This window comes from Eretmochelys imbricata, chromosome 7 (assembly GCF_965152235.1).
Source record: "Eretmochelys imbricata isolate rEreImb1 chromosome 7, rEreImb1.hap1, whole genome shotgun sequence".
Lineage (NCBI taxonomy): Eukaryota > Metazoa > Chordata > Testudines > Cheloniidae > Eretmochelys > Eretmochelys imbricata.
Window position 1 is genome coordinate 7283135 of NC_135578.1, and position 17115 is coordinate 7300249.

Sequence of the window (17115 nt, forward strand, 5' to 3'; positions counted from 1 at the left end):
ATTAGGCTTAGACTTGTGTGTTTTATTTTATTTTGCTTGGTAACTTACTTTGTTCTGTCTGTTATTACTTAGAACCATGTTAATCCTACTTTTTATATTTAATACAATCACTTTTTATTTATTAATTAACCCAGAGCAAGTAATTAATTCCTGGGGGAGCAAACACCTGTGCATATCTCTGTGTTATAAAAGGTGAACAACTTATGAGTTTACCCTTATACACTTTATACAGAGTAAAACAGATTTATTTGGGGGTTTGTATGCCATTGGGAACTGGGTCTCTGGGTGTTGGAGACAGGAGCACTTGCTAAGCTGTTTTCAGTTAAGTCTGCAGCTTTGGGGATATGGTTCAGATCCTGGGTCTGTGTTTGTAGCAGGTTAGCGTGTCTGGCACAACCAGGCAAGGTACTGAGGTCCCAAACTGCCATGGAAAATGGGCTCAGAGGTAGTCTCAACACATCAGGTGGCAGTCCCAAGGGGGTCTCTGTGACCCAGCCCACCACACGGGCCTTGTAAGCACAAGCGTGGGTGGAAGTAAGATTTTTCTCCCCTTCTCTTGTGTGCCAAATGAAATAACAGATTCAGCCAGGAATAAAAGGTAGGGGTTTCAGGTTAATTTCTAGCCATTTCATACAGCTCCTTCACCTCTGCTTGCCTTGCTATTAGATTAGTCATTGCACTAGCCCTGCTCAATGGCTAAAAATGAGTATTTCATGTCATTCCCAACCCACTCATCTTAGGTTGTCCAGGTTGCCAATAAGGGCTGGATTCCAAAATAAATAAGGGTAATAAAAGTTGTGCAGTTCAGGTCTTTCTATAATTATGCAAAAACTACATCTTCATTAATCATTTTTTCTTAATGAATTCTGGGACAGGTGTTTCTACTGTTAAGTACTCGAAGGAGTTATTAAATCTCTGGCTGTCTGGTTTCCCCATCTGTTTCCATGATATTTACTGCAATTAGTGTTTTAGCTAAATTTCTCTAAAAATGCCAGATTTCTTTGGAATGGGGCAAGCTATTGTAAACAGCATGGGGAAGCTTATGGTCTCTGACATAACATATTCAGATTCTATACCAACCTCACCCCAGCCCTTAAAAGAAGTTAAAGGATGAAAAGTGAAGCAATTGGACTCAGCAACCTTAATTCAGTTCCCTTGTGGGTATATGTTATGATACTATCTTTAAATACACTTTTACATGCTATTTTATCTACAGGACCCCTGCCTCATTCAATGCCCCCGATGGACAGTGAATGAGGCAGGGTTGTATTGTGAATGAGGCTCTGGTCCAGAGCAACTTTGCCTAATTCTCTGTAAAAATAGCAGAACCGTCCCAACAACATGTGCAGTGAATGTGGCAGGAGCCTAGCCTCAGTACCTAGACACCTTTCCATGTGATGTATAAGGGGGAAAGCAATAGTGCTGAACCCAGTTGTCTGGAAGGAGATAGAGGTACTTCAAACCCCAGTCCCCTTCCTTACACACTTTCACAGCATATCCCACTAGCCCCTGCAAAATCCAGTTAACTCTCCTCTACACGAGAGAACAACTGTTCAGTGGAAATGAACACTCAGTTTATATCCACATACATGACCTGTTGCCACTTGAACATTGGAAGATCACTAGTTTTAACAAGGTGTGGTTCTGGAACCTTTATAACTCAGCCAAATCACACCTGAATTGGCCCCTGAAAGGCACATCTACAGCCTAGGGACTCTGGGCCAGGTTTTTAAAAGGGATTTTGGAGCCAAACTCCCAATGGGAAGTCCTTTCTTCCTAAACTGTAAGCTCTCTGGGGCACAGACTGTCTCTTACTATGTGTCTGCACAGTGCTTAACACAGTGGGGGCCAGATCTCAGTTGAGGCACAACAGTGATACTAATAACAAAAGGGTCTTTAAGTGTTTTTCAGTCACTTCAATCACATAGCCTTCAAACGGCAAACAGAATCCTAGAAATGTAGGACTGGAAGGGCAAGATTGTGAAGGGTGTGCCTCCTTCTGGCTGAATCTGGGAATTCGCTCTTGCCCCGTCTGGCACATCCTGCTGTCGGTTACTTGCGCTCTGGCTCCTCTCTCTCACTCTGTGACCTCCCTCCAGTCAGATCGCTATATAGCCCCCTTTTTGGGGTAACTAAGCCCTATTGGACAAGCTGTCCAGACGCTGCCTCAGACGGTCTTCCATTCTACGTCTCCAGGTCCGGAGCCACTTCCCCAGTGGCTGGTAGGGGAACCTACACCCTCCCTTTACACTGGGCTCCAGCCCAAGGACTCTATAATCAGCAGCCAAGGTCTGCACAGTCCTACTCCTTACAGCTATTTCCCAGGGCTTCTTCCTACCCAGCCTTTCTCAGGCCTTCCTCCCTGTAACGTCTCTGGGTTGACCTTTGTTCCAGGGCTAGGATCCCATGACTTATTCTCCCCCCTGGGTGTCCTCCTCACCACTTCTGTTCCAAAAGCATGACTGCAGACTCACTCCCTACAGCCTTCTTCTGCACTCAACTTCCTGGCTTTATACTAACTAGCCCGCTCCTGCCCAGCTGGGCTTCATGGTCAGTTAAGCTTGGCTTTCCCTCAAGGTGCAGCCAGGTACTATAATTGGCTTCTCAAGCCCACCTTAACCGCCTCAGGGCCTATGGGGACACACACACCCCATCACAGACCTCAAGAAGTCATCAAGTCCAGACCCATGTGCTGAGGCAGAACCAAGTAAACCTAGACCATCCCTGGCAGGTGTTCGTCCAACCTGTTCTTAAAAACCTCCAGTGATGGGGATTCCACAGCCTCCCTTGGAAGCCGATTCCAGAGCTTTATTACCCTTAGAGTTAGAAAGCTTTTTTCTAATATTTAACCTAAATCTCCCTTGCTGCAGTCTAAGCCCATTTAATTCTTATTCTACCTGCTGTGGACATGGAGAACAATTGATTATGTAAACAGCCCTTAACATATTTGAAGAAAGTTATCAGGCCCTGTGTCAGTCTTTTCTTGGGACTAAACATGCTTGGTTTTTTTATCCTTTCCTCATAGGTCAGGTTTTCTAAACCTTTGATCATTTTTTATTGCTCTCCTCTGGACTCTCTCCAATTTGTCCACATCTTTCCTAAAGTGTGATGCCCCAAACTGAACTCAGGACTCCAGCTGAGGCCTCACCTGTGCTGAATAGAACAGGACAATTACCTCTCATGTCTTACATACGACACTTCTGTTGATGCATCCTGGAATGTTGTTAGCCTTTTTCACAACTGCATCACATTGTTGAGTGAGATACACTACATCTTCTAGGTCCTTTTCAGCAGTACCCCCAAATAGCCACTAATTCTCCATTTTGTAGTTGTGCCTTTGATTTTTCCTTCCTAAGTAAAGGACCTTGACTTAGCCTGTGCACTTACAGAATTACAGAATATCAGGGTTGGAAGGGACCATAGGAGGTCATCTAGTCCAACCCCCTGCTCATAGCAGGACCAATCCCCAATTTTTGCCCCAAAGCAGGACCAATCCCCAATTTTTGCCCCAGATTCCTAAATGGCCCCCTCAAGGATTGAACTCACAACCCTGGGTTTAGCAGGCCAAGGCTCAAACCACTGAGCTATCCCTCCCCCTTGGCCTACACAGGGTTCTCTTTTCCTCTCAGTCCCTGAAGTGTCCATCCACTCAGCCCATTTCTCGCATCTCCTGCCTTGTTAATAACCTCCTCCTAGCCTGTCTTTCTTTCACTGTATGTGGCTGCAGGACATTAAGGACACCTTTGAAACTGGCCATTATACCCACAGAGCTGCACACAAAGGCTTTGGCAAAGCATGAAAGGCCATTAAACTCCAGCATGACACATGACATATCATATCTCCAGATGTGCTGAATGGAATATTACATGCCAGCAGCATATTGATCCTGGGCCTCTACCTTGGTAAATATAGATAGATCACATAGAATGAATAGCGCTACCGATGGACCTTGTATATCTGGGCTGTTGCAGCCCCATTACTTATTGACTGGAATGATGAATTCTTTCAGCGTGGGACAGTTTTTTTTCAAGCCTGCGGGTCTTTGCTAAAGGAAGCCTGCCACAGCAGCAAAGATATATTGATCTGGTCAGAGCATATTAAGGCTGCTGAAGAGCAGATGTTAACAACAGACTACTTGGCATATATCAGCCCCTGGCAGTATCAGCTGCACACATGTTCCAGTTTATTTATTAAAGCAATTGCTCTCCTCATTCTGTTTATTATCTCTGTCCTGGGCAATTCATGAGCACTTGAGTTAGTCCCTTCCACCACGGGTCTGAATCACCATTTAGCCTCAGTGCTGGAAACACCCTGTGACTCTCTTTTCCAGAGAAATCTAGTTCATCTGACGTTTATGGAAAACAGAAGGGTTTTTTTCCCAGCCAATTTTTTAAGTTGGAACAGCTCCAGTGTCTCAACTGGTAACAGTGCAAACTTGAAATTTGGGAAGGACATAGGAACAGATTTTTAAAAGTGTTCAGGTGCCTAATCCCCACAGGGCCAAATTTTTAAAGGGACTATAGGTGCCTAACTCCCATTGGGAGATCATTACTTTTAGCAAGGTATGGTTTGGAAACTTTGATGATTTAGCCTCTGAAAGGCACATCTTACAACCTAGGGCCTCTGGTCCAGACTTGTAAAGGCACCTAACTCCCAATGGATCCACAAGTAATTACCCAGGGTTCCAGGTAGGCTTGTACACTGGAGGACTCACTGCTGTGACTTCACTGTTCTAGGACCCAAACTAGCTAGATTAAAGCTAGCTTGGGTATGACTACTTGAACTGCAATCATACCCTGTGACTGCAGGCTACATACACCCTCAGAGCCCGTACCGAGCCTCTGCAAGGAGTGCCTGGTCTCCTGAGTAGCTGTAGTACGTGTGGGTGGGCCCTGCAGTGTCTTCCATAGAGTGGGGAACACTTGCCCCCTTCACAGAGCAAGGAGGACAAAATCATCCAGGACCGATGTTCCATTGTATTGTAAATTCTGTGGGCAGGACTGGTGGCACCTGTTTGCCACAGGTGTGAGTCTAGCAGCTTCAGCTGGTGGACAAATAAACACACTAACCTCCTTGCTGGTCGATACTAGTGACTAAGAGGGGAACAAAGTGTGCAACAGTTGTATTAACACACTAGCCTTTCGACTCTGCCCTGTTGCTTAGTTGGCTGCTGCAGCATCGACAGCATTGTCTCACAAAGGAGAAAGGACATGAGAAAACCAACCTCTTTCTTTGCTCAACTTCCTCTGTAGGCTCGGTGGGAGTTCACTGTGGGACGCATCAAGAAGATTAATGTTAGGCCCGTAGCATTAGACAGAGCTTGTTCATTTACGGCAGGACAACGGCTCAGAAGAACAAAAGGTTGTGGTCTCTCTAATAGAGTACTGCTGTTCATTTGACAGAAGGTGATAAATAAAAAGAGCCACCGTGCCACAGAGCATATTTGGAAAGCTTCACATTGAACAATGAGAAAAATGGCTGCTGAGACCCTGAAGAACCTTTACATCATGGGGCCTCAGGGGTCTAACTGGAGAATAAAGTATCCTTCTAAATGCTACCATCAGTGGATTGTGTAGGGACGACAGTAACTTTCAGAGTATGCTTCATCTGCTGCAATTGCACGGTTTTTCCTTCCAGCATCTTTTCTGGTATCTAATTGAATGACAGACAGGTACTTGGAAAGTGAGGAGCTTTGGACTGATACACTTGTTGCATTATTCACTGTAACATGAGCTGACAGTGACAGATGCTGGATCCTTTTTTATTTTCTTCTCTTGTTAAAATAGCAGGGATGTTTCTGAAAGTCGGGCACTCCGTTAGGTTTTTGGTCTCATTCTAATATCTGTCCACAGTGCAGCCTCTGCTCTATTTTACAGATGACATGTTTACTATATCTCCATAGTCTTCTAGGAATCAAAACCAAAGCTATCTTGAATGAACTCCACAAAGATTAAATCAAGTTTGGCCTGTTTGGACTGAGTGACCTTCTTGGGGATTGATGTGTAAAGGAAGCACTGGAGGAGAGAGAGATAGACAGACATAGTGTGTTGAAGAGGAGTATTACACTTTGTGTGAAAGGATAGGGTGTTTTGTGAGCCAAAATCAAGAGGTGATTCTAGTGGAATGCCATGAAATCTCATATTGTCTATCTAGGCAGGATTGCCAAATCCATGCATTTAAAAATCACAAATGAATCCCCCCCAGAATCATGAGATTGGCTTAAGAATCCTTAGATTTTAAAAAATAATAAATGCTGATTTATTTTTATTTGCCTTCTGATTTTTAAACCTTGGTTTATGTTTTTGGGGATTTTTTTCTCTGCAAATATCCATTTTTTAATGAAAGTTGAGATTCTTACAAAATCACCCATCCGTAGGAGCTGGGGCTTTACGAAAACCACCAACTATCAAGAGAGTCACAATAAAATCATGAGAGTTGGCAGCATTGCTCTTCTGTCACCCCTTATATCTTCCTTAGCTCTTCTGTCACCCCTTATATCTTCCTTAGCATATCATCCGTGGGCTACCCACATAGATGCCATCTATGGGCGTGCCAGGGTGTATTGGAACTTACACCTCTTCCACATCACTTCTCAGTTTGGCTTACTAAGTCTAATGGAACAGAACTTGCTGCACCCAACACTATAAAGGGGCCCAAAGAAGGTACAAGTTATGCCAATTTAGGTTTACTTAGGTCCTGTCTACATGAGGTCCTGCCACTGCTATGGCTGATTCAGCTCTGTCAGTGATAACAATAGACAAGAGAATCAGCATAGAGACAGTGGCAGTCAGCATTTTAAATAGAGCTGGTTGGAAAATGGCCAGGCTCCCGGCTCAGACTACATCTTCTACGACACGCCACTGTCCCCACACTTGGTGAGGGGAAGCGGTGCACCATGGCAGTCCCCTGGCTGTAGTGCATCACAGAGATGAAGTCCAGCTGGGGATCTTGGCCCCTGACGGAGAATGTGAACATGAATCACCACAATGACCTGTGTGCAAATGTGGCACCACTGCTGAATTGAAATACTTTGATTTTCAGCCAATAGTTTGGTTTTCGGCCCCAAACCAAAAATGTCTCAGGTTTTGGGCATTAGTTTTTCAACAAAGAGTGAAATTTTACATGGAAAACACTTTTCATGGAAAATGTTAAGTCAATAAACCAATTTTCAATCAAACAACAGTTTTGACAGAAGTTTGTTGACCTGCCTAATTTTAATGCACAGACCTGCTCTGTCCAGGGCTACATGACTGGAAGGAGTCCTATCTACACGAGAGCTCCCACCATTGCTAGAAATGGTGGGGGTGAATCCGGGGCACCGCTTCAACATGCCTGAGAAACCGGGGCAACAGCACTTAATCAAGTTTAGAGGCAAGATTTCATTTGTTTTCCTGTCCCCTCTCCCCTCCTGTTAGCCAAGTGTGGAGGCTGGACAACAGACATGGAGGTCTAAGGAACCTCTATCTTTAGCCAGTGGATAAGTGCACAATAACTTTAACAGCTAGCCCATTGTCCCTTGCAGCAACCATGTTTTTCATGATTTTTATTTACTGGAAAGGTTGATGAAAAGTCCCAAGTGTGAATGTGTCAGCTCTATTTACTTTTTATTTCCATGGCAATCCCTTTATCTACAACATTTATAACTGAAACAAACCCTTTCGTGATTTTATAAGTCTTTTCTCTCCCGTCAACACAAATCCACCTGTGTCTAATTTACTTTCTATTCCTTAAACAAATCTCAGCTCCAGGGAACTGTGATGCTATGTTAAATGGTTGTACAATGCAGCTGCTGCTTCTTTTCTTTCCTTTATCCCATCAGCTGGGGTTAGGTTGTTGTGGAAGCATCTGCTATTTTCATCTGTCCGAGGTGGCCATCTTCATCCGTCCACCCACTTACCATCTTCTTTGATGCAATCTATCCATCACTTCCTCGGCTTTCCTGGGGGTCTCCTTCTTACCACCCGCTCCAGCCATGTCCACTTCATTCACCAGGTCCACTTCATTCATCCCTTGCCTTTGCCCAAACCAGCGAAGTCATGCTTCCTGGATTTTGTCAGACACATCACACATTTCGCCTTTCATCCTACCACTTTCATTTTAAAATCTGTCTCTTTGTGTAACCTCTCTTATGGTGGAAAGACATCTCATCTCAAACACCCATAGGTGTCGAACCAGCTGTCTCTTTACCACCCATGCTTCTGTCCCATACAGCATTGCTGGGCACATTATTGTTCTACAGTTGGGTGCTTAGTCTCAGTGGCACATGCTTGTCATATATTCCCCCTGAGAGGTGGTACATTAATGCTTTGAACCCCTCAAATGACTTATATTTACCAGGGAATATTTTGCTATCCCTGTTAAAATAAACGGGTGATCAGGTTCCTGAAACTCAGAAGATGCAGAAAAATTGACACACTCTCCCCCACTTTTGAAAGAGGGGCTCATTCCTGAATTAGCAATAAGCTATAAGCCACTCCCGGACACTCTCCATTTCTACTTGTACATCATAAACCAAACTTAGAGGATTTAACCAAAGAACACGAAGCACAAAAAAACATTGCTGTGCTGTACGGGACTGCGAATGGGACACTTTATGTATTTTACTGCCAAATGAACCAAAGTAAACAGAGCCAACAAGATGCTGCAGAGGGTCCAATGGCCTATTGACGAATGCGATAATGATCTAGGAGGGGTGCAGATCCGTTATCCAAGACGTAAGAGGCAGCTCAGCACAGCAGTGTACTCTCCATTGCTGTCTACAGCAAGGCAGCATTAAGAACCCATCCCTTCCCGGAGCAGGAAGCTGATAAGGCCCTTTCAGTGCCCACTAGTGGTCTGCATAGAATCGGTAGCATCTTTATTTGCCTCAGCAGTGCCATGTGGTGTGGCTGGACAATTGATATCAACTATTTGTCTCAAAACTGTGGTGCCCCAGGATACCCTTCTCCCCACAAAAGGGAAGGTGTGCTCCGTTTTGTGCATATTTATGCACTACACCATGTCTCTAAATACAGGGGTGGTCTGAAGATGAGACTAGAGGCTGGGACCACTGGAGTTCTAATATTGACTCCCTTTTCGGTCTCTGGAAAGTCATTTAACCTCCCCACTTCAATTTCCCATCCGTAAAGTGGGGGTAATCCTATCTACTGATCTCCCTCGCGTGAGTGAATTGTTAACAGTTACAACCTGCTTTGGAAATTCAAGCTGCTCAATGAGTCGTAACCAAGTTTTTCAAAAGTGTCTCGTGATGTTGACCGGTGCTCCAGTTTTTAGGTGCCCAGGTTGAAGCACCATGCAGGACACTGATTTTGAGACAGTGGAGACTCGGCCCTTTCTGAAAATCAGGCCCCTTGAAGGTATCTCAAGTTGAGCACCTAGAAATGGAGCCCCCACAATCAGTTTAGTGGGTTTAGAAAACCTTGGCCTATATACATATTTTAGCTGTTACAGCAGCGTCTATGAGGCGGGTGGAGGAGGGAAAGGTTTTTCTGTCTCACATCTCCAGGCAAATGAAGTAAAATGTTTATATAGCACTCCTATATAGTAATGTTTACATAGTACTCTTTGCTGTGATTTCAAATTCCGTTGTACATTTAGGCCCCTACAGCAATTAATCAGTTAATAGCTGCAGTGCCTAGGGACAATTCTTCTCCCTTTTCCATCTGGCCAAGGGACTGTGATCACCTCTTTTGGTCACACTTCTCTTACTTCCATCACCTCACCACCGGATTACTGCAAGAGGCTTTGCATTGTGCTACCATTGACATGAACCTGGACACTGACACTGGTGCAGAATGTCGCAGCCCGCTTGCTAAGTGGCATCACATCAGGATCGTCTCCATGATCTATACTGGCTGCCAGTTGGCTTCCAAGTTTGCAGCATTGATTTGGATCTGTAAAGCCCCAAATGACCTGGGAACTGCCTCACTGAGCGATTCGACCCTCTCCCTGGACACACTGTTGCGGTTGTGGTCAGCTGAGGTGCTGGACCCCCTCAGAATAAATGAGATGGAGCTGCTGGCTCTGTGATGACCTCTCAGCTCATCTTCCTGAGTCCAAACTAGTTAAACTGTTTCCCTCAGAACATGCCTCAGACCCTATCATTTTACCCTGGGGTCATAGGTAGGTTGGCTGGTATGGGTGTGAGGGGGGTACCCATTGATGTGCTCACATCTATGGTGCTTCTCTGGTTTGGGGGAATCAGAAGCTGTTGGTTTTGTGCATTGCTTTGGGGGGCTGTATTTCTAACTCAAGGCAAAAACACCTGGAGTGTGAGATGGGCGCTTTCTCACTTTGAATATACTTTACAAATCAAAAGGAATAATAACAACATAATGCTGTTTGAGACAAACATTCCTGCTCTAACTTCACAGATCACACAAGGCAGGCTTTGTCCTATTTTTGGTATTATTTCAAATTAAACTCAAGTAGACACGAATGTAGGATTGGCTGCATCCTGGGTAGCCACAGATGATTGTTCATTGTGTTGTTCGCTCTCAGAGGCATGCCCGGGCAGTAACAGCTCCTCTTCACATCATTTCACACCAGTAAACCCTAGGTCACTTTGGTAACAGCTATATTTCCCAAGGGGTTTTCAACTGAGGCATGAAATAAGTGCTGACGATTTCTCCTTCAGAAGAAAAAGGGAAATGTAACATTTCTTCCTGACTCTGACAGGCATCAGCTTGATACATCATACTCCTGATAGGTTCAAGTTACACCCAAGGTTACACTTGAAAAACAAACACAATATTACCTCTAAAAGTCAGCCCTTAAATTGACCAGACTAACACGCGGCCCCGCTTTACAATGCTTTGGTTGAGTTTTGGCTAGAAGAGGTGCTATTTTCACATCGCCGCCGTGTGGGGCTTTGAAAGACCCGCGCAGGTGACTTGCTGATCTGCACACATAGGGATCCTTATCGATCAGCAGTGAGGTTACAATCTTGCCATTTGCTTTTACCCCTCCTGGGAGTGCCCCGGCTTTGTTTTGCCACGCAAGCCGAGCTTCTCCTCTAATAACACGGCTCTGGCCCTTCCGGGAGGCTGCGTTTTGCACCAGGCCAGTGCGAGAGTTTGGGGGAGTTGGCACCCCGTGGCCCGTTCCCCTGGCCCCGGGTCTCCCAGGCAGGGGATGGCGGGGAGCTGCCACACCGGTCTGGCCCGGCCGCACGCACTGCCTGAGCGCTGGGCACAGACAGGTGGCCTGCCCTAGGGGGACTGGGATTCGAACCGCCAGACCGAGAACGGTCCCACCCCTGCCGTTCCCAGGGCCCGGCGGCTCCCTCCGCAGCGCCCCCACGGGCGAGGACGGGCAAAGGCTTCGCTACGGCTTCCCCCCTTCCCCCTCCGCGCACGCATGCGCACGCCCTGCCCAGGCTCACGCACAGCGCTCACTGGCCCAAGCAGCCCACGTGACGGCGGGTCGGAGGGCAGCGGTATGGCTGCGCCCACGGGCGGCGAGTGCGGCCGTTTGGAGCCGTCTCCGCGCGCCGGGGAGCGCTCCGCGTGGGCGTCCGCATGGACTGGGCCGGGTTCTGGGTCTCCCTGACGGTGAGGAAGGCGGGATGGGCGCAGTCTGGGGGACAAGAAAGGGGGCGGGATGGGGGGTACAGCGGGGTCGGAGTGGGGCAGAGGAGACGTGAGTGGGATTGGGGGGAGAGGAGGGGGCTCTGTGGGGGGGTAAGAGAGGGGGTGGGATGGGGCAGAGGAGTGAGGGGTGGGATTGGGGGGTGAGGACGGGCTCAGTGGGCGGATAAGAGAGGGGGCGAGGTGGGATTGGGGTTGAGGAGGGGGCTCAGTGGGGGGATAAGAGAGGGGGCGGGATGGGATGGGGACAGAGGAGGTGGGGGATGGGATTGGGGGGAGAGGAGAGGGCTCTGTGGGGGGATAAGAGGGGGGCAGGATGGGATGGGGCAGAGGAGTGGGGGCGGGATGGGGGGTGAGGAAGGGGGCTCAGTGGGGGGATAAGAGAGGGGGCGGGATGGGGGGTGAGGAAGGGGGCTCAGTGGGGGGATAAGAGAGGGGGCGGGATGGGGTGCAGTGCAGAGGAGGTGATGAGAGGGTGGGATTGGGGGGTAAGGAGGGGGGTGGAGTGGGGCGGGATGGTTTGCAGAGGAGGTGACAGGGTGGGATTGGGGGTGAGGAAGGGGGTATGGGGGAGGTGGGTGGCTGGCTCATCTCTGGGTCTGAGAGGGGAGCAGAGTCCCCTACTGGGTGACACTGCCAGGGAGAGATTCCCAGTTGAGTTTGAAAGGAGAGGATATGTCTGTATGTTGCAGCTGTTGGAGCTGCGGAATATTATTGATGGTCCCTTAGACTCCCCCTCCACTCTCTAGACTCAGTCCCCACCCTAAGGATCAGTTGGGCAAAATTATAAGGAATTAAAGTGATCACAATACCATATTAAAACCCTGCATACACTTTTAAAATGGTATGAATTTATTTCTGATGCTCTTTGCCTTTGGGTGGGGCAACTTTCCAGAATGGGGAGGAATTGTCTTAATATCTTACCTTTTCAAATGTTTAAGAGTTCAGTTGTTCTGGAGAAGTTCTTTGGCCTGTGTTGTACAGCAGATCAGATTAGATGACCACAGTGGTCCCTTTTGGCCTTGAAGTCTATAAATTATCTCTTGAGTGCTCATAGTGTGTATAGTGCTTCATGGGCATATGGGATAAGGTCACAGCACTGCTTAGAAGTGCCATGTGATAGATGCGGTATCAGAGGGTTAATACTTTGGTATGATACAGCCATGAACAGTCTCTCATTTTAAAACATGACCCTGAATGTGTTGTGCTGTTTATAGCCATTGTAAGTTTGGTAACTTCTTTTTACCTCTGCAAATTGTGTGTGAGGGTACTGAGACTTGATTACAATGAGTTCATTAGTATTTGTGGCACCTTAGAGACTAACACATTTATTATAGCATTTTTTTTTTACAAAATAACTTCACAATAACCTGAACTACTTGTATTTTGTAATGCTTTGAGACAACGTGGCAGTTTCTATTGCACTAGGAATCGTAGGACTGAAAAAGACCTCAAGAGGTCATCTAGTGCAGTCCCCTGCACTCATGACAGGATTAAGTATTATCTAGACCATACCTGACAGGTGTTTGTCTCATCTGCTCTTAAAAATCTCCAATGATGGAGATTCTGCAACCTCCCTAGGCAATTTATTCCAGTGTTTTATTCAAAATGTCTCATGTTTGAATAAAGGGCTGACAATCTTTCTTCCATTTTCCTTGTCCATTTTAAATCTATGTTTGACTGAAAGGCTTATGCACTACTTGCCTTTTTTTTACCTAAGAATTTCTCTTGCATTTTCTTTAGCCTTTCTAGTAGCTGTAGAATTTAAGGCCAGAAAGGACCACGAGATCATCTAGTCTGACCTGTTGTGTATAAATTTACTGAGAGAGATGCCTAGATGATTCTAGCCAGTGACTGTGACCTGTGCTGCAGAGGAAGGTGAAAACCCCCCAAGGTCACTGCCAATCTGCCCTGGAGAAAAATTCTTTCCAGACCTCTCATATGGTGATCAGTTAGACCCTGAGCCTCCAAGCAAGAATCAGATAGCTAAGTGCCAGAAAGACATTTATCAGGACCACCTCAGAGCACTGGCTTACCCTGTCCAGAGTCCCATCTCCAGCTGTGGCCATTTCTGATGCCTCAGAAGAAGGAGGCAAACTCGTGCCAACATCCCCACACCCCCAATTGTGAATACACTGTGGAAGAATTCCCTTCCTGACCCCTATGGGTGACCGTATGAAGCCCTGAAGCATGCGATTTGAGGAACATAAGACATGAACCAGAAGGGACCCCCAGGGCTGCTGAGCCCAGCCCCCCACCACTGCGGGCAACGCTGTCATCTAATTCCACTCATAAATTTGTCAAGCTCTGTCTTAAAGCTAGTTAGATTGTTTGCTCTCTCAGCTCCTTTTGGGAGTCAGTTCCAGAATATCACTTCTCTTATGATTAGAAACCTTCTAATTTTTAGCCTAAATTTATTCGTGAACAGTTTATAGCCATTTATTCTTGTGCAAGCATTGTCCTTTCACTTAAATAGCCCTTCATCCTCCCTATTGTTTACCCTCCTGATGTATTTATAGAAAGCAATCCTATCCTGTCAGCCTTTTAGGCCCTCTGTTCCCCTGATCATTCTAGTAGTTCTTCTCTGCACCTGTTTCTGTCTAAATTGAACTTTCTTGAATATGGGTGACAAGGATTCCAGATGAGATCTTGTACAATGGTTTTAGTACTTTCTTGTGTCTACTGGAAATACCTCATCTGGATCCTATTTGGTTTTTGCATGGCTGCATCACATTGGTGGCTCATAATTGCCCTGTGATCGACCAACATACCCAGGTCTCTCCCCTCCTCTCTCACTTGTAACTGATGAGCCCCCAGTTAATATATAGCAGAAATTCTTGTTGTTAGTCGCTATGTGCATGACCTTGCAGTTTGCACTATTCCATTTCATCCCATTTCTGTTTCTCTCTTTTTGTACCTGGACAGTTTTCCATTTCATCCTGTCATCCTGGCTTATTTAACTGTCCAGCAAACAAACCCTATAAAACAAGCAGAATCATTTAGAGACTCAGATAATCTGTGCAAGTTTTAGTAACTGAAATAGGTATCACAAGGTTTGTAATAATCATCTTTTTAATGAGTATGTTTGTAATGAAAGACCTATTATTTATAATTTTATATTAGAAAGAGCCAGAACTCTCACTTGGTAAAGCTTTTAGAGTGGTGTCCATCTATTCTTGAAGGAGGAGGATCAGAATGATGTTGGAAATAACAATGAGTGTTGCTAGTCTGTAATGTGGTGATGGAAGGTTGACAGGTGTTTGAGAATCAGTGGAGAGAATTACTCTGAGAAGCTACTGATCCTAAATACATTTTATCTAAAAAAAAAAAAAAAAAAAAGCTATTTGATTTCACTGTGTCTATTCAATCAAAATGCATGGCAGTTTCAACCTGAAAAATATATGGGGCAGTGGGGGAAGGGAAATAAATGTTGAAGAGCAGCTAACTTGTATCTTGAGAATTTTAATAAATAGTAAAAACCATTAGAAATAGATCTTGTTAACAAGGATCTGTTACTCTATTTCTTCTTTCATGCTATGTACACAGCCTCTGTCGTTTGTGGCATAAGTTTGAACTACTCATCTAACATATCACTCAAAATGCAGGGAAGCATTTGTTAATGATGAATTTGAGCAACAGTGTTCAAACATGGCAGAGAAGGGCACTTGGCTAGCTTGTGGAGAATATGAAGAGAAAGGAATGCTTTATTTTTAAACTACCTTTTCTCTCATATTTTGAATTCCACTAGTGCAACATAACAAACTAATGTTGTTCCCAAAGCCAGAAATCCTGGAGTTATCCTTGATTCAGAGCTTGCTTTCTTCCTTTTGCCTCACTTGTTTGTAACTCTCCTCTGGAAAGTTTGGCTACCTTTGACCCGTCCCTCCTAAATTTCTTATTCTTTCTATAGTCTCTGCCTGTTTTGACTATTGTGACTTCTTAAGTTCCTTCTTGCAAAACCTTAATTGCATCTCTTTGCTTCTCGTGGGGCCAGATTTCCCAGTGTTCAACGCCCACAATTGGGGCCAGATGCTCAAAAGAGCTCAGCACACAATGTGTAGAGGTCTCTTGAAAATCTGGCCCCTTATTTTGGTGCCTAAAAGGAGGCTGAGCGCTGTTGAAAATCTCTCCAAACCTATTCACTTCACAGCCCTGAAATGTCCTTAGCTTCATCTTTGCTTTTCCATCCCCATCTCATCCTTGTGCATTCCCCTCCATTCCCACAGCTAGGGATGGCATGTTCCTGCTCTTTGTTCACAAATGTGGGGGTGCAGTGGAGCAAGGATAGTGTGGACGAATGTAAAGGTGTAGCTGAATGACCCGAAGGAGTGAAATGTTATGAAGAGGCTTGTAGGTTTCAGTGCATGAGATGAGATCTGGATATGTAACATGGCTGGTTCTGGCGGCAGAATGTAAGGAGGAAAGGCCTTTTCTTCCTGTTCCATGTTCAATGGGAAGGTGGTTTCTAACCCTCAGAGGAGTCAGGTGCTCCCAATAGCAAGAATGAAGGCAAACAACCAAACTAGCATTAAAATGGAGTTTAATAAATTTAGAAATGAGATTATATGATGGAATTGCCTGCATCAGCAAAAGCCTGGATTCAGTGATCCAGGACGTCCATGCCAGTCTCTTGCTGCTAATTCATATTGCACAACCATTTCTCCAGTGTAGCTGATGTTACATTTTTATACACTCTCTTAATGGCTTTATGGACATGGACAAAAAAAAATTCAATCACAGGTTAAGGGATATATAATTGTTGGGGCATTTGCTAACTGAATCTTCTCTCCAGCTTTTTAAAAGATTTTCTCTATTTATTTACTCCTAGAAGAATCATTTACAAGTGAACAGCTAAGAAAGTGAATGCTGCTCCTTCCACAAGTGTATAATAGATTATCACCCTGTATTTTCTCATCCATTTTCAAAAAATGTGCCTAGGGCCAGGTTTGTCCCTCCTGAATTGTGTATAGTTAAGTGGAGCTGCATGCCTGTGTGCAAGAGCAGAATTTGGCTCACACTTAAATATGCTCAGGTGACAGTTACCTATTGTATGAAATATCATGGTTCAAAACATTTTGAATTCGATCCTGGTTTTGTTTAATCATGTTGCTGGATTTACAGTGTAACAGCAACATTTTTTTTTTTTTCTCTTCAGCTGTTCAGCTGATACTGGTAGTGCTGCTGACGCGCAGTTGAGAATGGGCTGCTTAGTTGGCTTATTATCTAAAAATCGTTACTGTTTGCTGCAGATGCAGTAAGCTCCCAGGTATTCTCACCATTCTAGAGGTACTCTATTAGCTCCTTCATGAATTTAAATGACATTTAAGATACAAATCCAAAGAAGCAATTAGTAAGTTTTGATTCATGTTTTACCAGCTGGCTAGATTAAATCTGATCAATTTTATTTTGGGCAGATAAGAATTCTGATGGAAGAAGAGTTAGAAAAATCAATGCACGCAAAATAGCCAAATAGATTAAAAGAGTAATTAACTTATTGATTAAAACTTTAACGGTAGATAGCAAATGC

General features: G+C 45.1%; 1 protein-coding gene across 3 annotated transcripts in view; it reads left to right on the forward strand.

The window, feature by feature from the left end:
- The first annotated feature begins 11425 nt into the window (after positions 1-11425).
- The window catches only part of SLC25A26 (solute carrier family 25 member 26), a 146475-nt gene continuing 140785 nt past the window's right edge, over positions 11426-17115 (forward strand). For all 3 annotated transcript variants that reach the window (XM_077821286.1, XM_077821288.1, XM_077821287.1), the window contains exon 1: positions 11426-11552. In XM_077821286.1, coding sequence (XP_077677412.1) covers positions 11520-11552 — 33 coding nt within the window. In that variant the 5' untranslated portion in view covers positions 11426-11519. The remainder of the gene's footprint in view (positions 11553-17115) is intronic.